This window comes from Pleurodeles waltl, chromosome 4_1 (genome assembly GCF_031143425.1).
Source record: "Pleurodeles waltl isolate 20211129_DDA chromosome 4_1, aPleWal1.hap1.20221129, whole genome shotgun sequence".
Classification (NCBI taxonomy): Eukaryota; Metazoa; Chordata; class Amphibia; order Caudata; family Salamandridae; genus Pleurodeles; species Pleurodeles waltl.
Genome location: NC_090442.1, coordinates 909,342,230 through 909,368,541, shown reverse-complemented (window position 1 = coordinate 909,368,541; position 26,312 = coordinate 909,342,230). Strand labels below are relative to the sequence as shown.

The 26,312-nt window shown below is 45.6% G+C and overlaps 1 protein-coding gene across 2 annotated transcripts in view; it reads left to right on the top strand.

Moving 5' to 3' along the window:
- HDAC10 (histone deacetylase 10) overlaps positions 1-26,312 on the top strand; it is a 298,704-nt gene that overhangs the window by 207,854 nt on the left and 64,538 nt on the right. For both annotated transcript variants that reach the window (XM_069229661.1, XM_069229660.1), the window contains 3 exons: positions 11,068-11,135; positions 19,904-20,156; positions 20,300-20,390. In XM_069229661.1, coding sequence (XP_069085762.1) covers positions 11,068-11,135; positions 19,904-20,156; positions 20,300-20,390 — 412 coding nt within the window. The remainder of the gene's footprint in view (positions 1-11,067; positions 11,136-19,903; positions 20,157-20,299; positions 20,391-26,312) is intronic.

The window sequence follows — 26,312 nt, the reverse complement described above, 5'->3', positions numbered from 1 at the left end:
GTTAAGAGCCTTGTAGAACCACATCACCAAATGACGTGCCAAGCCCATGGGAAGAAGGAGTTGGACTACAGTGTGTGGTGTGGGTTCTTCTCATCCCATCCCATAGTCCTACAAAAGACAAAAATTCATAGTTCAAGATTTGACCTCAGAGTAACGCACATTGATCTACTAGTTCCTCCAGTGGCATTAGACCGTCTAACCAAAGCAATCTCCCACCATCGTCAGGCCAGCCTCTGTCCAGCTCGAGAGCTGATCAGTGGTGAAACCCACTCGTGGGAGGGCAGGGGAATAGAGTGGGGCTTTCCTGGTCCTCACTACACAAAGACGCTAGCTATAAGGGCTACATGTAGTAAGGTGCCTGGTTGTGGGACTGCCTTTTCAGGGCATATCATTTAGGCCAGTAGGATTCCCTGGTATGAGGCAAGACCCATAAGGTCCTATTCACTCCTTTGGGGTCTGTTTAGACATTTGACAAATATCTGCAGCTGCGCCTCCATATACAATTCAAAATCTGGTGCCCCTAAGCTGCTGTCTTCTGGCTGGTGTTGCAGTACCTCAAGGGACACTCTATGGAGGCTTCCATCCCATATTAGTCCTCCGAGCAGAACATCTAGCTGTTTAACCCACACAACTGGTATCTTAACTGGAAGAGTCACGAAGAAATATAATAAACGAAGGACCATCACCATTTTAGATAGCGATATACGGGCCATAAGTGGCAACCTCAAGAATCTCTGGAAAGGGACACACGCCTTAGGAGAGCAGAGTGCTCCCCCCAGGTTACTCTCGCATAGATCGCCCAGTTTATGATATAACTGAATACCTAGGTATTTAAAAGTTACAGGTGACCAGGTAAGTCCCAAGGGAAGGCCCGGTGGTTGGGTGTGCCTTGGGTACAAGGAAATAAGCATGTTTGAATTTGGTGAACCCGCAGACCAGATGGTTTTTCAAATTTCTCAATGCGGCATATCGCAGACTGTGCCTCAGTAGGGCAGTCAGATAGGTACAGAAGGAGGTCATTTGGGAGATATGTTTTTGGCCATCCAGCATCATGCTGCTACCTCGACCCTGCCTTCTAAAGAGCTCTGCCAAGTGTTCAATGGCTAGGATGAATATCAGGGGTGGATAGTGCTTTGTATTGTACCTGTTGTAGGTGGTGAAAATCATAGAGCCTGTCTTAACTTGTGCCATTGGTCCTAAAAAAAAACAGTAGGGTGACCCATTTGAACCAGTCCCTGCCATCTCCATCTTTGCATGACCTTCAGGAGGAAGTCCCATCTCACTGAGTCAGAGGCCTTCTCAAGGTCTACTCATATGAGCATCGCCCCCGCGCAAGGTCCCATACCTCAGGGTGATAGAGGACATGGTAAAGCCTCTTGAGATTGAGGGAAGTACTGCGGTTCAGAATAAAACCGTTCTGGACTCTATGAACCAAGACCAAGGTACTGAGGAAAGCAGACTGATCCCCTACATGCCGAAGTCCATGTTAAGCATGGATAAAAGGCAAAATGCGGAGGTGGGGGCACCTGAGATCTTAGTTTTGGGGAGGGGGACCACAGTCCCACTCCTTGTGTCGGGCATATAGCCTGTCCGTAACAACTCTTCATAAAGTGCCTCTAGCCTTGGGGTCAATAGCCCATAAAAGCTGAGTAAAACTCCACTGCAAGTCCATCCGGTCCTAGGGTTTTGCTGGCAGCCATTTCCGTAATGCCATGCCATATTTCTTGTATTGTCACCCGGCCCTCTCTAGAATCCTGCGCCTCATGTGGTAGTATGGGGGGGAAACAAAAAGCTCAGGAACTCTTCTTGTAGGTCCTCTAGGAACACTTCTGGGTGACAATACAGTGCCTCATAATAATTTCAGAACTAATCATTAATGGCGAGTAAATGTGTGCTCCATCAGCTGATGTGTGATGGGTCCGCTAAGTACTTCAGAGCGAATGAGCCGTGCCAGTAGTCTCCCTGATCTACCCTCTTCATCATGTGCTCTAGCTACATAGTATAATCATGGCACCTCAGCTTTTCGAGGATAGCATAATAGGGTTCCTTAATATCATTTTCAATGAGGTATGGGCTGTGCATTCAAGCTTTCTGCATCTCTGTCTCTGAATTGCAGGAGTCAGGCCACCACTGGGTGGGGCAGACAGCCTTCAGCCTGCGCTCATGTTGGCACTGGGTGTGCACTTTCTAGTGCGAAAACGGGCAACAATTGATCCGGAGCCACCTCTGTCTGCATCCAATGCTCGAGATAGGACACCATGTCACTTCCTTTTGTTGCCTCTGGAAGGCCCTCCATTCAAATGTTATTTCTTCAATTGTGTCCCTCTGTGTCTTCGTCCCAGTGTTCCAGCATGCGTTCTTTAACAGCCAGCACTGTGACCTGTTGAGCCAGATTGCGTGAGTTGGGTTTCCCCAATCCTTGATTCCACTTCCTTCACCCTATCAGCTAATTTATGGTGTTCTGTTCCAAGCAGATCCAGCCCCACTGAGATGTCACTGATATCCTGTTGAAGTGTAGACTTGGTATCCGCTATGGCTGCTAATATCTTGTCAAATTGCAGTTGCCGGTAGGCACTATGATCTCGGGCCTCTCGGCTGTTGCGGTGTAGTCATGGCTGGCTCAGGTGCACCTGATCTGGTTTTGGATTGTCTGACCCTGGGTCTCCCCATGTCCATCAGACACTTTGCTAGCTGAAGCAGTCTATAGTGTGGGTGCCAGAGTAATACCAGATGGACCTAGCACCAGGCAGAATTGTGTCAATGTAGCAGTAGTTCTGTTCAGGGGCTAAATTTGGTTTCCCTGACACCCCCCACTTCTTGAATGTACAAGGCCTATGAGTGAAATATCGCACTAAGTCAGTTGACAGACATCAATATCCCCCAGAGGGCATCTATGATCTCCGCCAGGCCAGGCCTCTCCCAGGCTGGTGTAGTAGTATTTGAGCCAAAGGTTACCATCTGGCGCTGCCAGCTACAGCAGTGTTGTAAAGTGGATCTCTCTTTGTACTCAGACGGGCCCACTGGTACACGCCAGCCTTAACAGTGCAGTGGTGGAGCAACCGCCAGGCCCTGGCGACAGTACACTGGGGATAGTGGAGTCCAGTCATCTTCCACCTATGTTGGATCATCAGGAGTGACAGTGGTGCCCCAGAACTGGCTCAACCATCTCAGTCCTTGTCACCCTCACAAGGCTTTTCTGTCTCACTGCAATCTCATGGGGGTGAGGGATGGCAGCACCACGGTCCCTGCAACTAAGAGTCCGGCCTCAAAGATGGTGTGTGTGCCGAAGTGCACACCAAGTCTCCGGAGGGCAAAGTGGGGTACAAAAGTTCAACCCCTGTTTACATCTTATTCCCTCTCAGGGCCACTCTTTGAAGAGTGTCAGGGTCTCACAGCTGCAAGCCCACCACATCTTCTTCAGCCTCCAACCCATTTGTCTCAACCCAGGGCATGCTCACCTCCGCCACCCAGGTCTGTACCGACAGTCACTCCGCCGAGCTGTCTCACCTCCCCAAATGGGTCCTTGCTCTCTCAGGAGGTTCCTCAAAGCCTCTGTCAGGCCTCACCAGCCATGCAGTAGGAGGCAGAATTCACATTTTCACCGGTACTGGGAACAGGGCTTCACTCTGGGCTACCGTCTCTCATTTGGCACTCAGGCCCTTCTTCTGTTGCGGATATTCCCCTGCTTGCAACTGCCACCTCCGAGGACCTTCCTGGCAACTGCAGCCTACAGGATCAGCGTCTCATCATACACCAGTTTCGGATGCAGCCTCGCTGCACTCAAGGCTGTGGTTGTCTGTGCGCTGCACGGCGTATCACAGGCTGCGGGCTGTCTTTGGAAGAGCTCCAGTGGGAGTTGGGGTGGGGTCCCAGAGACCAGGCAATAAGTCAGGGGAGCCAATGCGCACCCCAGGCCCCCAGTATCAGCAGGATATTATCAGGCCGCAGCTGAGCTGCACACCTAAGCATCCGCCATGATGGCTCTCATAGCCGCGCTGCCAGAAAGGAACACACTCCTGTGTTGAGTATATCTGAGCTGTCAAATAGTGCAGAGGATACATTGTTTTTGCAGTTACTAAGGAAAGAAAAATACTGTCCATGACTTTAAAGATCAAGCATTGCCAAAGCCAGTCAGCCATATCTTCCAAATATGAGTCCTAATCCACTGACTTTGCCAGTGATTCTTTGTAAACCATTGTTTAAAAAAAGAAATTGAATGTTTGAGGCCTAAGTGAATTTACAAATTTTGTTGCACGTGGTCCAGTTTAAAAATAAATGAAGAATAGCATCAGGTACGTAACCGACTGTAACAGCTGTCTGGGGAAGTTACAGAATTTAAGGGAAAATGCTTGCAATTTATTTTCCACAGGACTTGACACTGGAAGAAAGGCTAAGGACGTTTGGTGCTGTGCTCCCCTGGCGCAAAATAAAGCTGCTTGTGTATGCCAGCAGCTTTGATCCAACATGTGAAATGCAGGAAATAAAATCAAACCAAACTGATAAAGTCTGCTCTTTAGTCAAACTTTCCAAATATACATACCTGTTGCTGTGCTTTTAAATATGAGCTGGGAGGGATGGGGGGAACATTGAGGCAGGGATAGCACATGGGGGGAGGAAAGCAAAAAAAACACATGCACTTCCATTGAGTGCATAAGTAAAAAAGTAGTTCCCTGATCTCAGAGCCTTGGAAAGCTACAAGTGATCGAATCAGAAGGATAGTAAAGAAGTTATGTTCGATGGGAGGGACAAACACAAGGAGAGGAAAGGAAGGGTTTGAAAAAGAAGTAAGCAGATGAGATTGACAAGAAATCCAACAAATGAAAATCAGTAGGCTGATCCAAAGACCACTCTACGTTTTGGTGTTGTCCACTATAGACCTTCAACCATTGGCAGGTAAAAGCTCTCTGTAGGTGAGACCTGGAAAGGAAAAGTGATTGGTTCACCTGCTGTGGAATAAAAGCTGAGAAGATCTCCAATTTCAATCTGCATATGTGTTTGCTATGGTACCAGAGATACTTTTCTAATGTATTCTAAAAACACTCAAGTCACTATTCCCACTGCACCAGCTAGGATTCAATTCTGTGCCTCTCTGTTACATACATAAACATGTGCAGAGATCACATCAACCATTGGAGGTTTCATAACGTAAAATGCTGCATGCGTCACTGACTAGTTTCTTGCATTTTATTTTTCATTTAAGGAATGCGTTATTTTATATGCTTTTACCTCAAGGTGAAAGATCAATGAAATATATACTGAATGTTTTGTTCTTTTAGCCATACATTTGATCCTGCCTGTGCGCTCACAGACTGACCCCGCCCCCACATTGTACTCTGGATCAATGTCCCATACTTTTTTTAATGCAGTTAGGCCGCTGTATGTGGATGAAAGAAATGAGTAGCGATGAGCAGAAAGACAATGCTGTCTTTGTAGCAATAAAGATGGAACAAGCATTTACGAAACCAGCAGGTCGGGCCTTGGCAAGTCAGCGATGTTTCTTTTCCTAACAATTCAGTGCACTACATTAGAGGCAGATATACACTAGTGGTCCAGCAATATGTCATCACTCACAGTACAAGAGGGCAAATAGCTGAAGTGGGCCGACTCGTCTCATTCTGTATGCTGAAGTGGGCAGAAGCAAAACGTGAATGATAATTTAACAAACCAGTGGGTGAACAGGGCTAACAAACTCAAAGCCCCTCTACATTTGTACACAAGTATGTACTTTCATTTATGTTTTTTTTTCCTAAAACATAAGTCTGGTGAGACAACTAAAGATGTCTCTAGGCCAGACCTAAGAATGTTGGTTCTGAATTGAGCATTAAGATGTTTTTTAGTATAACGTAAGAGCCCAGCACCCACGGTCATGAACCCCATTACTTCCGGCAGAGTCTGCTGCATCTATGTAATTGAGGTCACCAGTAGGTTTGCAGGTCAGTAACTCAGCACACTTAACTTTTTGTGACTCCTCGGATCTTGAACACTGGTGGCCCCTACACTGTATCTTTTATGTAGGCTGGCCTCTGTATGGCCGCCTATATGGTGCAGGCTTTGCATATGGTGCAGATGCTTTAAGCTTGTCCCACCCTCAAGTGCCTTCGTGAGCAACCACTTCATGGGTGTATACACGGCGTTTGAAGCATGTTTTATCTTGATGAGACACTCATTTAATGTCCTTCTGCCCGTGTTTGAATTGTTGAGAGCTTTCTGTACGCACATCAACCTCCTGGTTTTGGTCCACTTGATAGTGTTGCTGACGAAAAGCATGTCTTTTTGGAGATGAAACCCTATATAAAATACTGGTGGTTAAAACATGTGTATCTTTGCAAGGTGGGCCAATGCTGACATTGGCCATGATTAAAAGTGAACATTTCAAATGAATCAACAGGAATTATAGCAGAACAAGAAGTATAGGTTTCCCATATAATTTCTGTGTTCTGTTGCCAAATCTATTTCATGCACACACAGCAGATAGCCAAGGCTGGGCGGGGAACCAAAAGCAGCCCTGGCAATAATGTTCAAACCAGCCCCACTCCTTTCCCCCTCTCTCATCTCCCTCTCTCCACTGTCTCTTTCCTCTCTCACCTCTCTTCCATGCTGTAATTTACCTGGGAAGCAGTAGAAAAAGGCAGAGGTTCCAGCAGCGGCCCGCTACCTTCAAAAGCCAGCCTCCACTGGCTGCAGCCTCCCGGGAAAATGCCCGATGCAACGAACGGGCTGTCCAGCCCGGCAGAGCCTGTTCTCAGGATGAGGCACAGTCAAAGATCTAGTGAGTAGCAGCTTTAACCAGCACCCGAGCGGCTTTGTTGCTTAAGGTACACATGAAAGACAAGCTTCTAATTTGGATGTCAGAGCTGCTACCTTTACCAACCCAAAACAAATGTAGTGGACAACTTTGAAAGGAACCTGGCGCTCGCCCATTTCCACCAAATCTAATTTCCGAACAAAGCATATTGTTACTTGTATCTCACTGAAGACCAGCATTGTTATCTGGATTCATCCTAAGTAAGGCAGTGATGTTTCCTAATCCCCAATCAATTAACAGAGAAACTTTTCCTGTTACCTTTGTATCCAAAATATAAACTCGTCAACGGTGGCCCCAGTGAGCTTCAACCTTCGGGGCTCACTTTTACATCTTGCCATTCTCCCTGCACTATGTTGATTCAGTGATGGAACAGATGCCTTTTTGATTCTGCCCTTCGTGTCACACTAAATATCAGCGCACTGATCTCCACCAGGCCTCTTCCTGGCACATGACGAGGCCAGCTTTGAGACCTGCAGATCTTTTCGATCCAAGAAGACGATGTGTGATCTTTAAGCTTGATGCCTCAAAATGTCCTGCTTTTTTGTCGAAGAAACTCCGCACTGGAGGACCTTAAAGAAGAAGTACAGGCATAGATATGGGCTGCAGACAAAGGAACTTTCGCACCCGACAACAGCTCTGACCTTCTCACCCGACAACAGCTCCGACCTTCACACTCAACAACAGCTCCAGCTCCGAGATTGAAATCTCACTCCAGGTCAACAAGCCGTGAGTACTATGCCCCCTCCACCTACACTTTGACCCTAGCACACCACCACAAAGGGTCGATTACCCATGCCATACAGGCCAAAAGCCACTGTTGTGTCACCATTGCATTCGGGCCATGGTCGTCACTGACCATCTGCTTTGGATAAGTCCTGCATATGCTCGGTGCCCAAAGACAACACAGGCCGCATGCTCCAGAGTTGATCCCTCCTGCTTCGGACCTGAGAAGACCTTCAGACACAAAATCCTTGGCATCAACAACACAGATCAGTATTGGTGCTGAAAACACTTGCTTCGGGCCTGACACCATTGGCACCGAAAACTTCAGAATTGGCGCAGAAAACATTCGCATTTAGCAAAATGGTACTCATGTCCGAGCCTGCACTTCCACGCTTACTGGAGGGAATAGACTCCAGGCAAAGACATATCATGATCCATCCTGATACTGGATGCATTGTTACTAGACTTCCACATACTGGTGGACAACCATTCAAGAGACAGCTGTTCTTCAAAGATGCTAAGGATGTTCCACTTCCACCAAAGCACAGAAAAGTCAGACAAGGCCACAAGCCTGGTGCACTCTGCCAACACCAGCTTTGTACCCATTCCCATGTAACACCAGCTTCACCTGCTGTCCCTGCACCACATTCCCCAGAGGTTTCACTGCATTCTTACACAGTGGCTGGAGATGAAGGGGTCCCATTCTCTTTCACACCATAAAAGGGGCCCTGGGACATATATGATGCAGAACCCCCTACTGAAACAGAGCCTGATCTGTGTAAACCCTCTTCCCTGTATGGTATCACAACTTGATAAGCAGAGCAGCCACCTTTCATAATGTACAGTTACACACTGATCCTTTGGAAGATGATTTTTTTGGAGTCCCTGTCCTCACCTCAATGCTCGGCACAATACCTGCCAATGCTGAAAAGGATGTTAAGACACACCATAAATATATTCAACGACCCGTTACGTCCAGGGTAATTATACCGTGGGTCAATAAAACATATAAGGCATCACCTACTGACCCTATCTACATCAAGGGTCAACTTCCACCTGATTCCCTTGTGGTTGCAACAGCACACTAAAGGGCCAACTCTCAGACATCTGGTGAGGCACCCCCACCAGATAAAGGAAGCAAGAAAATTGATGCAGCAGTGAAGAGGGTGCCAGCCCAATCTGCCAACCACTGCAGGTCGCTAATTCAATTGGCTTCCTCTCATGATACGGTAGAACCCACTGGGATGAGATGGAGGACACATGCCAACATCTCCCAGAAGAACATAAAAAAGAGCTTACCAAATTGACCTGAGGGTAAATTTAGCTCCAGCACCACCATCCGCTGTGCCCTTGATGCTGCTGACACTGCAGCTCGAGGCATAAATTCCAGCGTTGAACTAAGAAGGCATGCGTAGCTGTGGGTTTCAGGATTTAAACCTGATGTTCAACAGAACCTCTTGGCCCTCCCATTTGATGAAGAATATCTTTTCGGTCCTGAAGTTGACACCTCCTTGAGAAGATCAAGAAAGAAAATGAAAGAGCTAAGGCCATGGGAGGTTACAGACACCATCACAACCCGGCTCCTTTTGCCGCTTGTCCTACCAGGGAGGCTCAAAGACCCCCTCTCCTGAGACCTCCACTTCCTACCAACGTCCGCAAGCACAAACCACCTCACCTAGTGGATACTACAAAGGCTCCTACAGGGGGAACAACTCAAAGGGTAGAGACAAAAGCAAATTTACAAAGCCATCCACCACAACCACCAAACACTGACTTGCCAACCACCCCCCCCCAATCACACAACACCTGTCGGGGGTGAAATACAAGGGTTCTTGCCTGCCTGGAGTAAAATCCCCTCCAGCCAGTAGGTGTTGGTTATTATCCAGCATGATTGTCTGGAGCTCACTTCCACACCTACAAACATTCCACCTCGTAAGCACAAACTTCCACCCCAACATCAGCAGTTGCTCAAGGAAGAAGTACAGACACTCTAAAAAAAAGGAGCTATAGAACCTGTTCCACTCCACCAGCAGGGCACAGTTATTCACTTTACTTCCTTATTCCCCAAAAAAGACGAGTCCCTGAGACCAGTCTTGGCCATCAGATCTTTAAACAAGTACATTCTTTCTGAACAATTTCACATTGTCACTCTTCAAGGTGTCATCCGTTAATACAATAAGGTGACTTTGTGGCCGCTCTTGACCTCAAGGATGACTATTGTCACATTCCTAATTACCCACCACATCACCAATATTACAGGTTTGTAGTAAATGGTCAACATTTCCAATTCAAAATACTCCCCTTTGGGGTCACTACCGCCCCCAGGGTCTTCACCAAATGTCTCACAGTAGTAGCTGCTCACTTGCACACAAAACATACCCATTTTTCCATATCTAGATTGACTGGCTCATCAAAAGCGCAACATTTCACCATAAACCTACTTCATCAACTAGGCTTTACAATCAACGCAGTAAAATCCCACCTCCAACCCTTCAGTTCTAACCTTACAGAGGAGCAGTTCTCAACTCAGAACTGGGAACAGCTTACCCCAATACTGCCCACTCATACCTCAATTTCAGTCAGGTGAACCGATAACAAATAGAACAGAAATGCATTTACTAGGTATGATGGCTTCATGTATAGCCATAGTACTACATGTCTGACTCAATATGTGTCAGTTGCAGTAGTGCTTAACGCACCAATGGACTAAAGAGGACAGGCAATTGGAAGTTCTAGTGTTGGTCAGCTATTAAGCTTCCCACTCTCTACAGTGGTGGAACATCGAGAACCTGATAAAAGGATGGCCTTTCCTATACCAAGTGCCAGAGAGAATCACAACAGTTGCCTCCCTCACGGGATGGGGAGCACATTCCCAAAGCCTAACTGTCCAGGGACCCTGGACACCCAGCCAGAGGCTTCTCCACCTCAATCACCTGGAGTTGCTAGTTTTGGATTCTTGTGCACCATTGTATTCTGCTCCCAATTTTAGGGAAGGGTACTCAATATTTAGTTGCAAACTATTAAGTATAAGTGGGTCTTAGAAATCGAGGGACTGATTGGAAATGGTGCACCTCCTTGGTATTTGAGTGGGGACAATGCAAGGTAATGGTGTATTTGGCTGAGAGTAGACCTCCCACTTGGATTTGCATATAGGGTTCTGATTTCATCCTTGGAGAGAAACTGTGGGGAGCTGATGCAGCACTGTGGTTGGCAAAGTTTGAGTATGAAGAGCATCTTGAACTGTAGAGTAAAAGTGCCTGTGCAACCACAAAAAAAGTCATAAGTATTACATAGGTAAAATCAATTTAAAGAAAAAGTCTGTGCTTCTGACACAATATGCTGAGAGCATCATGGGTGGCAGAGATGAATATCAAAGCAATGATGACAAAATAATTTTATGTAGCATAATAAAATGAGTGGAGTCCTCGGAATGGTCTTCTCTGGGTGTAATCACAATCAAGTAATCTTTTGTGGAAGTATTTTGTACAAATTCTTACAACAAAAAGTATTATGTAACCTTGTGTCTCTTTTCCTTCTAGTGCTGTAGAATCCATTCACAATGTGAGAGCTGCACATAAGCCATACTGGAAATGTTTGGCATGCAGTGGTGAGTGGGTTTTGTTTCTTGGTAGTGATTTGGGTTAATGATACTGAAATTTATCCACACTTATTCTGTGTAGACAGAGATTGTTACTCTGCAAATGCCTTTAATACTTGAGTTTCCATTGCCTTAAAGTCTAGAGAAGGCAGTCATTAATCTAAGGCTTACATTGGCTACAAGTTCTTTACCTATACCTGCTTATATTTAATAGGAATTGCTCTTTACGGCATCCGTGCCATCTGAAGATTGGTGTGGTGGCCCCTCCTGACCCCGATACTAGAGAAGACACACTCACAACAGGTTCCGTTGGACACCTTGGTGAGCCCTGAGAGTTGGCCGATCATGCTCCCACAAAGGGACAGGGGAGAAGAGTGTCCCTATCAAGGTGGGGTGTGGGTCAGTCCAATTGTTTTACAGCATAGTATGCTTCACTGACACAACCTGGCAAGGCCCTGGCTCTACATCCAGCTGGAGGGGTGAAGGAGCGGTACTGAGCCCAAATTTAGCAGGACAGCATACTTCAACAGGCAGTGCGAAAGCTTAGGTCCAGCTTTGTAGCCACAGAGCTGCCAATGGAGGACAAAGCTACTTCCTCGATGAAACAACCTGAAGGTACAGTGGAGGGTCCTCCATTTTTTGATAAATATGAAAACTATGCTGGATATATTAGATGCAATGCTGTAGGCGATTTGCACCACAATAAAATTTTAATAATTGGAAATAGACACAATTGCAATGGACTTGTGGCTGTTACAAGAAGACCAGAATAAGTTGGCAGGTAGCATGAGCAAGTTAAAGCACATTTTGGTGGAATTACAGACTCAGGCCTCAGAGGTGAATAGTCAGGTGCAGGACCTCATAGAGCGGATGAGGTTTCTGGAAGGTAGGGCCGAAGATGCAGAAACTAGGGCAAGGCGTAGTAACATACAGATAGCAGACCTACCTGATAGCACCGAAGGCAATATGGTTGAATACATTGAGAGCTGAATCCTAGGATTAGTGGCACCGGAAAGGTTGGCATCCTTTTTCTCCGTAGAGAAGACTCATTTGTTTCAGATGCTTCACTAAACCCTAGAGACTGCTCCTCAATCCATAGTAGTAAAACTGTTGCATTATATAGATAGACACTATAGTACATGTGACCAGGAAGTTGTGGCATTTCACAGTGAATAATCACAAAGTCCTGAAGTTCCCAGGTGACACAATGGTAGTACATTACCATAGACCCTTGTTCCTGTTATTGAAACAAAAAGTCCACAAAATGGGATTGAAGTACACGTTGTTGCCCCTAGCCACACTGAAAATCATGAAGAATCACTACTACTTTTTCACTGAACCTAAGCTGGGAGATTAGAGCAGGCAAGCCAAGCGCAACAAGCAACAGCAGAAACATGGTACCAGGCAACCCCGATTGCAGAACATATGAAGGAGAATAAGAGCGTGGTGGTCCTGGTGGTAGCTGCCTTCCGTGACTGGACAGGCCATATTGTTGTATACTGGTACTTTGGTTGACTCCAGAGTCCTCCACCAGCAGCAGCGATAAGGATGAGGATGCTTCAGCAGTGTTAAGTAGAGACATGGGGCAATTGCTTGGTGTCGAGCCGTGACAAGTTATTTAATGCAAGTAGCTGGACTTTAAATGTCAAATGTTACCACAGCTTATGCTGCAGTGTAGTCCTTATAGAGGACTGTTGTAGTAGGCCAAAGTAGGACAGTACTGAGTAAGTTATGGATTATTCATGGAGCCTTAGCCGAGGTGGGGTCTTTTCTTGTCTCTCCTTGGGGATGGTGGTGGAAAACTATACACATCTCTTGTTTGGCATCAGCACCTGTCTAAATTTTGAGGGACTTTAAATTTATTTAACTAACTATTCCTATTACTCCATATTATCTTTTAAATTTAAATGTTCTGGAGTCTCTAGGTGGGGCCCATGGGGTAAAAATTTGCCTAGTGCCCCCGAAACCTCAGAATAATTGACAGTGCAAATCGTTTCATACTTTTTGGCAGGGGGCATTTCAAAGCTGGGTCCAGGGTGGGAGGTTTGAGTTAGGGAAGATTCAGCTTCAATTGTTAAAGTTACAAATAGAGAGGAATAGTAAGACAGAGGTTGAGATGGGCACTCCAGGCCTCTTATAAGTGAGGGTGGCCACCTCACTTACACAGGATACGGTCCCACATGGAAGAGTATACTTTCCCCATGTGTACACACCTCACATCTAACCAAAGAGCAATCCAGCATTCTATAATTGTCTGACTTGGAGTGTTCCGGGGTTGAGACGTTGCAAAACATACCAGGTGCATCATACATAAAGAGGAGAGAGCTATATCACCTTGGTGCAGGAAACCCACTTCACAGCGACTGAGAAGAATTCTTTGTGTAAGTAGAGTGGCTAGCTGTTTAACACATCTTACTCTCTGTATGCTAGGGATGTATTGATCTGGATCTGCCGTAGGGCTCCCTTTCAGACTAAAGATCATCAGATAGACCCAGAAGGGTACATCTATGTGTATGTGTTGCATGGTGGAAGAAAGCTCTAGTTTTAAGAATTGTATCTTCCTAATACTGGGCAGGTTCGTTTGCTCTAAGTGGTAACCCCTCTGTTGACTAAAGAGATGCCTCAATAAGTAGGTGATGATTTTAATTGCATCATGGACATCAATTTCAATAGATTACACCCCCTTTACCACATGCAGCAGTTATCTAACAAAATGGCTGCGTGGGCAAGTAACTGTGCTGTGACGGATATATGAAGGACTGGATACCCCTTACATCACTAATATTGCTTTTACTCACTGCTCACTACTTACATACTTGTATAAACATAATTTTTGTGACCATGCATCTCCAAAGCCACAAACAGAGAGCAGAGTATCTTGTGAAAACACTTTCTGACCACAACGCCTTAATGATAATATAACAGTGGGACAGAATACTCATTGGATTCCTAGTTGGCAAATGCAAACGTAAACACTAGGAGGTGCAAAACATAAGGCTATAGTGACAGACGAGCTAGATCGATATTTAAGCATAAACAAAGGTTCCACAGGGGATGCTTAAACTAAATTGGGAGGCTTTTAAACTAGATGAGGGAGATCTTCATTAAAACTAAGGTGGGAATGCAGTTGGTACCACAGTGCCCATTGGGTATCATAGAAGGAGAATTAAGTCGACTGGAAGGATAAGTCATAGGCTTGAACCACTCTGAATGCACTGCAACAGCCACTTAGGAAGCACTTGTAGGCTCAGCCCGGCTCAGGTGGCTGTCAGCCCGGCTCAGGTGGCTGACTTTGAGCAAAATGCATACCTGGAATCCTCTCTCAAATAGTGAAAGCACTGAAACAATTGGTGGCAGAGAAAATTCCGGGAGTGATGGGCTCCCACCTGAAATTTATAGGACCTTCGAACTCTTAGTGGCTAAGAAGTTGTAAGAGTGGTTTCTCGCAGCTAAAGATAAAGGAGTGCTGGCCCCTAAAACCCAGGAAAGCATTACTGTGGTGCCCCCATAAGCCAAGTCGTGACCCCCTGTTATGCTTGTCATGCTGACATTTATAATTGCTAAATTTGGATTGTAATGTAAAGGTATTAGCAATCGGGATCCGGAGATTCCTTACCAGTGCTTGATTTCTAAATGAAAGAGTGCTAGTGCCTGAAACTCCTACTTAGAAGTCTACGGCGGTGAAATCAAACGTCAGCCTCTTTAATTCACTACTAGATGCTTCCTGTGACTTTATCTGGCTATTGCATCTTCCTGCTTTCTCTCCTTGGGACAGTGTTACCCTCTTTGTTTTCCTTCTTGCTTCCTATTTGTGTCCCAGCCCTCTTTTGCTCTTGTGGAATATCTGATATGGAAAAATAAGTGCTAGTCCCCCAAAATAATTCCAGTGGCTCCCCCATCGGCAACCACTGGCTCAAATTAAGCACTGATCCTTACTCACTTGGTGCATTTGAATCAGAATTGGTTTATCCTGAGGAGTACATTCTGTAACCTATGCAGTTTCTTCTATGTCTTGGACAATGCGTCAGAGGCATATAAAGTTGCAGGCGTCATTTCCATCGGTATGGAAATGGCGCTTGATATGCTAAGTTGGAAGCACTTGTTGAAGGTATTGGTAGGGATAGGGTTTTGGGTAAAAATCAGGCCTTGGATAGATTGTTGTATACTAACCGCATAACCCTTTCAAAGACAGGAAAACTAATATCTGCTGCTTGGCAGCTTCATAGGGGAACCAGGTAAGGGTCCCCTTATACCTGTTGCTTTTTGCTTTAGCCATGCAGCTGTTTGCTAGTCAAACTAGAAAAGAGATTGGTGTTTGGGAATAGAAGCGTGGGTGGGGACATTGACACGTAACCTCCAGCAGCGGCTGGCATGTAGGCAGATTGGGACGGCAAGCAAATGTGGTGTTGGTGCGTTTGTGAATGCATGCAAGGTGAGAGGTGTGTGTAAATAAAAAGAAAAAACACCTTGCTTGCTGCATGACATCCAAAGTCCGACGTCCTCCTCGCTTCGGTCTCCTCAGGCTCCAGCAAATTCCCTTAAGCAATCCTGATGCTGCTTTCATGCTGGTAAACAGCATGAAAGAAGAGTCAGGATTGGTGGGAGCAGCCTCTCTCAGCGCTCTTAAGAGCACTGGAGATCTGTGCTTTCTCTAACCCAGCTGTCTTAAGGCAAGATGACCGACCAGAAAGGCACTTTATACTGTGCACTGCTCACTAATGCACACTCAGTAGCAGTGGCCCTGCCCTGCCCTTTCCTGACACTCAGTTCAGGACAGGGAGGATGGAAAATAAAATGGTAATAAATGAACCTTATTACCATTTTATTTTTCATCCCTGAGGTCATTTTAGGCAGAGGGGTGATGCTCCTCTGCCCTAAAGGAGGAACCGCAGCTAGTAACCTCTCTATATGCTAACAATGTTCTGCTTTATATCTGCAGTGTGATAACAGCACTACCCCAGTGGTTGCATAAAAAGGAGGATATAGGGAGGGGGTCTATCCTTGTAGTAATCACATCTACGTCATGTTATCTTTCCTATTACTCGGAGGAAAGACTGGCAAGTCACCCAACCTGAGACCAGGACTGCTACTAGAACATCATATGTTTAGTGAAGTGTAATGGAAAGAGTGGCTCTCGCCAAGAAAGTACTCCTGATAAGGTTTCTGTACTATTTACGCATTAATTTACCATTGGTGGTGGGCAGCCCACATCTTTTAAATTTTAGCAATCTAAAGACTATCCTTATAGATTTGATTGCCATGTAGAAACTATATCTGCCTATAGACGAGGGTTTGGAGGTGCCTGATTTTGAGCCCAACTTCAGTGTATATTGTTGACGACAAGTCAGAAGGGGCCCTAGAACCTGCATATGTACATCCATAATCGAGTAATATCAGAATAGTGGAATACATATGGACGATAAAGTGGCATAAAATCTCAGTCCATGTTGTTGACAGTAGCCAAACTTAGCTGGGAGAGATACTGACAAAAAATAGGGAGATGGCTGAAATATTCTCTGGAACTCCCCATAAGGTGCGTCCCAAATTTGGAATGGACATGATTGGCATACTTGGATTAGAGGTGGAATTGACACAATGGGGCGGTTGTATGATTCTGGTTCGCAATGTGTTCTTTGAGGTTATAGAACAAAATGAGATCCCTGTGGGGCATTTTTATCAAATGCAGAATTGTACAAGGTAGCAGAGAGTGCATTGGATTCATTGTTCCAAGAACCCAAGACAGAACAGGTGCTATATTTGATCATGGTACTGGAGGGCCCAACCATGCAGTGCCACAGTTTTAAATGGCATTTAGAGAACTGCACTGTAAATACCCTAGCGGGTTAAGAGTGAAATGGGGGAGTGATCTTGCATTTAGATCACTGATGGTGAATAGGTGCGGTGCTTCAACACACAACTATGGTGTCAAGTAAGGCAAGATTTTAATTGCTTCAGTTTTCCCAGCTACATCATACACGTCATAGGTGCAGTGAGTCAGATAATTCTTTTTATTACGTGACATGGCTCTGCCCGGTTCTGTGCATGTATTGGGATTCAGTCATGGACAAGATTAGTGAATGGACTTGGTTTAGGGCATTACTTAGCCCTAAAACCTATTTTCTGAAGGATAAAATCTAGTGCAAAACAGACAAATCAACTTGTAAGTTTGTTTACAAAAGGGCACTATTGATTTACTGGAAAGCATCTCTAGTCCCCTCCCTATCAGCTTGAAGGTTTGAGCTATATAATTTTCCATGGGCAGAGGATGAGGTGATGCTTGAGGTACAAAGCAGGTATAGTGAAAGAAGTAGTTAATTGGGATGACAGTTTGTTAAAACTGGACCCAAGTTGGATAACAAACCACCATAGATCAAAGGAATACATGAGTTCTTTGGGGGGGGGGCACAACTTAGATGTTGAAGACTTGGACAGCATTGATTGAATTAAGGCTCCCATTATTCCTTCATGGCCATGCCACCCTTAAACTTTGTTATAATAGGTTGCTTGTGAGCTATTAATAACATCTCGGTTTACTATTTAATCTGTTGGTTTTTCATAGCTGCTGTCTTTTCACCTATCTGTGCTTGATATAGTATGTAATAATATGAGAAACGTCACTTGTGGTATCATGTTTGCAGTATTTAAATTAAAATCAATAAAGACGTGTATTAAAAAAAATAGTGAGATGGGGGGAAGACAATTGGTAACCAACCATCATATTTCTTCTCCTATGGATTAGTGCAATAGTGTGCAACTTACCTCTTGCAAGGACCAACAGTCATACAGCTCTCATAGGTTCGGGTTCAACTCAATCTATAATCTTTAAAAGAAAATCTGCCACTTTGAGACTTTACTTGACCTAAAATATAATATTGTCATTTCAATCTCTGTCCTGCAGGTCTTCCTCCCCTTTTAGAGTGTCATTTTCTGTAATCCGTAGGCGAAGCATTTCAGTTAGAAATACGTCTGTTTCAGAGTTACTAGAAGTGAGCCTGGAGCATCCAAATAATATTCACAGAACACAGATTTTTTTAATCAATGTCCACTTTTAATAACATCTCTCGCCGGTCTTCTGTTGGACGTATTCATCTGTTTGTTTCATCATGTCTGCTTGGCTTCCTAGCTTTCTTGCCATGCTCGTAGACCTACTTCTGATTACTGAGGTAGTGTGGCCTTTTTACCATTTTTAAACTGACATGGAGCTGCAGTTGGGTAGATGGCAAGCCACCAAGTGCCTTCATTCAATCCCAACAAAGAGATTTTCTGAGTCCCTAACCTTAAGGATACACTGTTTGTGTCTGTAGGATATTCAATACATTGGATTGTCCTGATGAATGGTCTTTTAAGCCTCCTATAAAGTCACATGGGAGCGTGCTGATCCTTATTCTCCTGAAAATTCCACAAGGTGATCTAGCATTTCCTGATTGTGAAGTTCACAAGTATGTAACTAAAATTTCCAAACATTTAGTTGCCTCCTGCATTTCTCCTGTCCATTACCAATACCACTAGTACTTAATAGTGAAGGGGAATGGTCATTGATCCAAATAGCTGTGAAGTCCATGTATAATATTTTAATGGTGTATAGAAGAAGTCCTACTGTAGAACATGGGGAATGAATCCCTGAATGAAAGGAGTTCAGCCACAAGCAGATGTCTCACCACATCTGTCAGTTCCAATGTTGTGGCAAATTTGAGTAGATCAGAGGTACCAATCTTCATTGTGTCACATGAGCGTGATGTCTCCTGCTGCACTTGTAAAATCAGGAAAACCACCATTCACAATAACGGTAGCCAGTTTCTTTCATAAAGCACCCAATTTCTCTAAATTATTTGACTGATATTTAGGCAGGGCATATGAATACAGAACTGCCATGGCATCACAATACCGTCAACCCTTGGGTCTTTGTCAGTGTTTTTGATTTGTACTTTATTCTTAGAGGACACATTGTAAGTCATGATTCTCAAGTCCAGAAAAACATATTTTCCGCATAGTTACTGTCCATCTCAAATGAGAATTCTGATACATCTGTTTGTAGACGTAGACCGGTATACAGAACTATTGACCTTGGGGTTCAGGACACTCTAGGAGCAGAGATCCCTCACCATTTGCAATTCAAATCATGTTATCTACATGAGCACATGACCATGTGGCTTAAGGTACATTGGTATGATGTCTCAAAGAGTACGACTAAGGATCGTAGAACACCTAAATAATGTTCAGAGTGCCCTCCTTACCCCTAAGCTGGAGATACCTACTCAACGTCAAAGAACAATGATAGGTGTATAAGCCTTCTAGCCATAAAAATTGATTGGATGATGAAATAGAAGCGCATGCCATGTAATTGGCACACACTTGACAGGATGGCACTGACCATCTCTAGGGTTTCAAGATGACTGCTTGTTATTGGCAGAAAACCTTTCCAGGATTTTTTTCCAAACTCCATGACTGCATGCAAGTTAGTTGAATTGATTCAGTTGAACTAAGACACCTCCCAAAATGAGCTGCTTTTTTTAAATGAAAGTCCTTACTAACTACTTTGCTATTAACTGCATTTATGTACTCAAAATTACTTCTTTTTTACTTTATGTGCTGGACAGTGACACTGCAAATTTGGTAATTAGCACTGTGCATGAAAAAAATCTGTATCTTATGTGACCCTGAATGCATTCTGTTCTACCAGATTCCGGTCTTCAGTAAATTGTCCTGCCGGCTTGGCATGCTCCATCTATTTACCTGTGTGCTTGTTGTTTAATGCCTTCAATCAATCTGTTTTGTAGATGCAGCCGTTGTGCAAAATGCCAGCACTAAAAGGGAGGTAAATGGCACAGTTCTAACCAGTGCAAAGACAAATAAGGAGGTTGAAATCGAGACAAATAGATTTTTGGACTCTCATATGAAAAGCATACATGTTCCAGTGCCTCCTGCGAACACTGCAGCAGCTGTTTCAGAATCCAATACGCGATTGCTCCCAAATGGGGTCCTTGTGTGTAATGACACAGTTGAACTAGGAGAAACAGAAGCCATCCTCAGGTTAGCTTTAACACCATCTTAAATCATTGTTTAATTTTAAAACATTTCATTAGATTTTCTATTGAATTTTGTTGTATTGTATATGTCACAAAACATGTTCACAAAACTGTGGAGTGGTAAGTGCATATTCTTTATTTTTTTAGTGATTTTCATGTACAGCTGGTAAAAGGAGCAAACATTTTGTCTTCACTTGGACATCTCTTGAACCTTTTGAACAAAGTTCTTCAAAAACAGGTACAGCATATATTTACTTTTTCTTTATTGTTTCTTTGTTCTATTTTTTCCCATCTATCATTTATCTCTGCTTGTCTAAACTTCACTGGCTTGTTTCGGTGGGACTGCTGTGTCTTGGTTCTTACTTTTCATCATCACAGGAACAACGCACATTAAGTGCAGTGTCCCACAATGATTGCCAACTTGTAGACTCACTTTAATGTCTATTTTTATCAAGATCTACCTTAAACTGGGAAGGGTATGTCACCTCGTGGCAACTTTCCTGAAGGAAGTCCAACACTTTCTGCTACTGGATTTTACTTAGTTGCACAAATGCAGAAACCTTATTGTGAGCATAAAGGACCCGCAACTCTCTTTTTTAACTGGCTCTACTCGAAAGGACCTCCTCCAATAATCGTCTAGAAGATAGGAGAAACAGGCATACTGTTTACTCCTAAAGCAGACTTCTCCACCAAGAGCCCATTCTTTCCTCCACCCCAGCTAAAAATGATCTTCCCAGCTTCCACAGCTCATGCAGAAGACCCCCCTTCGCTAGGAGTGATAATCTCAAGAGAACACTGCTATAACACCATCTACAAACGCCTATACAAAAATACACTTTCCATGTTCTGGTGAGTCTAGAATCATTCTACTTGGCTTGCCTTGGCCTAAGACATTGTGATCACATAACATCCTTCATGGTGACCCTTCTCTAGCTCCCCATAAATGTCAGATGATAGTTCAAGACCATGTGCCCAGTTGACAGATCGCTGCATCCAAGATTATATTATCAAGGCCCTCCAGCCCTAGCACCCATTTAGACACCATGGATCAGCCACTTAGAACCTTCTCAGAAGACACCCAGGCAAAAGTGAAAGATTCAGAGACAGCCCCCTGCATGTTCAGCATGCCATTTCCGGAATGGCCTCTTTGCACAGGTGAGCATTGAAGGAGATTTCCTTACTACTGGAGAGAACTGAAACCCTATCTCTTGAGAGTTGCCTGTGACTAGGAGGCTTGTGAGCCCCACAAGCGTCAATTCCCTGGACTCATAAACGCCTCTTTCTGCATCAGTCGTCACCCTCATACCTTACTGGTTAGAGGTCTGAGTGTAGCCAGTTTCCAACTAGCTTTTACCCATTTGGGCTTTTCCATCCAAGCCATTGATGAGAATCCCATGTAATGTTGGAACATTCAACTCTGCCTGGACTTGATTGTGCACCAGCTCATACTGGTGTACCCCCTTCTTGCAAAGTGATGTGAGGCTGCTGGAGTTGCAAAAACGAATTAGTAGAGTGACTCCATCCACATCTCAATGAATCTGTTGCATGGAGACGAGGATATTTTAATGAACTGTAGGGATATTTTGAGGTAAAGGAAGATGGGCATGCATCATTGTATATTTAGTGCTTTGTGACCTTGGTTTATATGTTGGTGTAGTACATGTAGCTATATTTGAGTGGGCATGGCTTTCGCAAGATGGCTGATGGAATGTGCTCCTTAGAGGGTCCCGGCCGACCCCTGTATAATCCTGTAAAATCCTCCCTTTTACCTGGCTGCTGTGACTTATTCTTTGGTGAACAGCACTGTTGAAACCCTCTGCATATGTGAGCTGCTTTTTGAGACGTTGGGGAGTGCGGGCAGTCCGGTGGATGTTTCGGCCTGTGGTGGGTCTGCTGGCTGCAGTGATCTCGGGCCAAATCCCAAATAGTGCTGACACTCACGGGGCCGCTGGAGTGGTTGCAGCCCCTCAGTGCCATTGCCTGTGTCAGCCGGGCTGTCCCTGGGGACAAGCGGCTGCATGGCATACACCTTGGTGCACGACCGGCCTCTTGGAGGTCCTGAGCAGCATTGGAGAGACATGCTGCTGATGGGGGCATAGCAGGGTGACTACACCTGGCCGGATTCCTTGGTGCCTTAGTACTCCTTGAGGTGCAGGGTGAGCTTAGTCCTGGCTGTGGTATCAGAGTAGTTGCTGTGGTAGAGCTTCTGAGTGCTCCCTGCACACCTGAGGCAAGGGCTGCTCTGGAGGACTGGTGGCTTGCTTGAGGTGGTCCATCTTCCGGACACCACAAAGCACCAATCAGCTTGCCTGTGGACCCCGGGGAGAGCATCAGCGACAGGAAGGCTGTTAACTGGGGCTGCATTGTTTGCTGCCTCTTTTTGTGCATGGAGGACAGGGGGCAATGTTTTCTGCCAGGGGCCTGGAGGGCCGTTTGGTCAGGCAAGTAACACTTTGGTCCTCCCCATATTGCTGTGCCACTCCGTGCAAGCCTAGGACCCCTGAGCAAAGCGCCCACATTTGGCAGGACCCTATCACTCGATTTAAGGAAAGGTACGCCAGTGACTGTGGAGAGCACTTTTTAACCTGAGCCTGTATAATCACTCCTGCCCAGTTTGAGGATGATGGGGTGCCCGTGGTTCTGCTGTGAGCCTGCGGACAGCACAAGGATACTTCCCTGAGGCCTTACTGAGACCACGGGTTGGGATAAATTAGACACAGTTGGCTCACGAAATGGGCAGGACTAGGCAGACTGGGCCCCTCTCTTCCCCAAAGAAATACCACAGAGCAATATGCAACCCCTTCGATCCTCTTGCAGTGCTCTATGTGGCAGACAAGTGGCCGGAGTGACCGAGATCCTGATGTGGAGCGGAGCTGCTTGCAGCCATTCAGGGCTCCAGGGAAACGTTAGAGGGGAAAATTGAAACTGTGGCAATTGAGGTGAACCTCCTACCCACGGATCTTCAAAAAGCTTCCAACAAGGTCTGAATGGCAGAGGGGTCCTTTGCGGAGCTGCAGGCTGAGGTGGCAACTCTGTGGAAGCAAGTAGCCATAGTCATGTTCAAAACTGGGGCTCTGGAAGCGCAAGTGGAAGATGTGTAGGGTAGGTCCTGCCTTAGTAATGTGAGACTCCTGGGGTACCCAGAGCTGGTTGAGGGGGCTTGTACTGAGAACTTTGGGTGAGCTTGATTCGTATCCCCCTCTGTTTGACTTTGTGAGAGTGCATCGTGTTGGTGGCACCCCTCAGACTGGGCGCACCACAATGAGCTATGATAGCTTGCATCTTGAAATAGAAGGACCATGACTGCATTTTATGGGTGGCCAAGGAGGCAGAGCTTGCCCGCTTTGGAAATCAGAGGATCTCCTTTTATCCTGACTACACTAATAAGGTCCAGGGCTTGCAAAAAAACGTAAGGAAGGTCAAGGACAAGCTTTGATCCATGGGCATCTGCTACGGGGTGCTACCCTGCCAGACTGTGGGTGCTCTCGGAGAGTAGATTCCAATTCTTCAACTCTCCAGAAGATGTGTGGTGGCGGTTGGAGGTATGGGACAAGGTACCCAAGGACAGGGCTACACCCTGGCAGCCAGGTGTCCGGGAGTCTGTAGGGGCTTGTAGCCCTTACTGGAGGCAGCAGGAAGAAACAGCAGGGGAAGGGGAGGATGAGCCAACTCCTCACTGACAATGGCCCGGTGAGAGTGGTCATCCAGGATGATGGTACAGTTGGGCCTGCACCTCCTGATCAGGAGTCAGTAGTGGAGGGGGCTTGCCTACTCATGAAAGCGCAATGGTGATAGGTGACTCGGTTGCTTAACAGGACCCTGCATGCTGTATACCATTGGATTTTGCAATATCTGTTTTCTCTTGACAAGGGGCTGCAAACGTGTTGTATGAAGGACTGCTAAAAGCATGGCTGTAAGTTAACCCTAGTGGTGCATGAGGGGTGTATTTCACCACCTTTATGGGGTTGTGTGATATAGCATTATATTCTGTTGTGGTCTGGGGGTGCCTTTCCATGATAGTGATAGGCAGTGGTTGGGTGTTGTGGGATTAGGCTGTGGGTCTGGATTGCGAGAACAATGTTGGATTTGCAGCATATATTTTTGTTGTTTCACTGCTTATCTGGGTTGGGGAGACTGGGAAAGTTTGATTGTTTCTTGCTTCCAATGTTGGGAAGTTCCTGTTCATTGTTGCAGTGCATATGAGTGATCAGCTTACTGGAAGACCTCATGGGAGGTTTCATACATGGAAGCTGGGGAAAGTAGGGTGGTGGTTCCCGTTAGGGGTGGGGGGGACTCTACAGTTCATGATTGAGCATTTGAATGTAGTTACCGGAAATGTCAGGGGGCTCAGGATTTACCCTTCACAATACAGGGTGCACTCCTTTCTCAGATGGCAGAGGGTGCTTGCCCACAGGAAACACATTTGATGAATGAGGAAAGGTAAGAAATTTGGGAGGGAATGGTAGGGGCAGCTATTTACCGCATCTTATGCCTCATATGCGCAGGAGTTGGCCTTTTGGGTCACGCTGGAGGAGGTCCCCTTTCAACACTCCTGCAGTGAAGCAGATGTGGAAGGGCAATATCTGTTCCTACAGGGTACACTTGATGGGAAGCCTCTTACAATACTGAACATGTATGCTCCTAATACTGATGACCGCTTGTTTTATGACAAAAAGCTAGACCACCTGCTGGAGGACACTGTGGATTCCCCCTTTATTTGAGTAGGTGATTTTAACTCTTTGTTGGATGTGGACAAGGATCCCCATTTGGCAAGACAGGGCACCAAGCCTCTCATGGTGGATTCCCTCACCAGGGTGATGCACTATCTGTGTCTTCTGGAAGGATAGAGGGTGCTACATCTGGAGGTGCGGGAATACACATGTCACTCTAAAACACATAATACATATAGCTGCCTGGACCGCTTTCTGGTGGGAGGCCTGGCCCACGCACAAATGGTTGCAGTGTCACATTTGGGGGTTCCCATCAGACCATGCTCTCATTTTCTACAGCTGCATTGGGGGTCTGCGCAGGGTGGGGCTTGACTTTGACGTATGCCTCCTGAATTTCTAACTGATACAGTGGGTTGGGAGATGCTCGCGTCCTCTTTGGCAAATTATTTGGAGCTCAATTGGGGTATCATAGAGCAGTTGAATGGAAGGCGCTGAAGGCTGTTATTAGAGGGGAAGTGTATAGGAGAACTACCTGTGGGGTTTGTCAGCAAATGGAGACTGAGCTCAAAGTATTGGAGGTTTGCCTGGCTGCCCTAGAAAACAGAAGCAAACTTGGCTGATGCATGTAGGGACCTTTTGAGACTGCATAAAGAAATTTATAGGCATTGGGAGCTGCTTGATATGATGACTCTTAAGACATATCGTCAACAGTAGCACAAGGAGGGTGATAAATCAGGCCGCTTATTGGAGGTGGAATCTCCTCCTATACTACACCTTAGGAGCACTGCTGGCGTGGTGGTCCCCCATCAGCGGGAGATTTTAGCTGTCATTGTGGAACACTATCAGATTGTGTACAGGGCCAATCCTGTGGGTCTGGCAGGGGCTTTGGTTGATTTCTTGCAGTGGGTGGGGCTGCCTCAGTTGAGGCCAGACCATAAGCAGGAACTAGAGGAGGGTATATCGTTAGAGGAGCTGGGAAAGGATATATGAGCTCCCAGTAATTCTAAAACTCCAGATGGGGATGGATTTCAAGTAGAACGGTATCAATCAGACTCTACTGTAGTCAAGGAAAAATTATTGGAGATGTTCCTTGGGGCACAGGAGAGGGATGTCTTACCTGAAATGATGCGTGAGGAAATTGTCTGCCTTATGCTGAAGCGGGGGAGATTAGGAGGGGTGGGGGGTTTTGGGGGAGGCGGCTGATTCTTCCTCATAAAGCTACTCACTGTTCTCAATACAGATATCAAGATCCTTTGTAAGGTCCTTGCAACCAGACTAAGGGGTCCAATATGGCAACTGTTTCGTGAGGACCAATGGAGCTTTAGGCCAGAGCGTATCACAACCTTTAATCTGCGCCAACTTGCGCATGTCTTGCATGAGACTTCTGATGATGTAAGGGAAATGACGCTAGTGTCCTTAGACCTGGAAAAGGCTTTCAACATTGTTGAATGGTGATACCTGCTGGCGGTATTACAGGGTATGGGATTTGG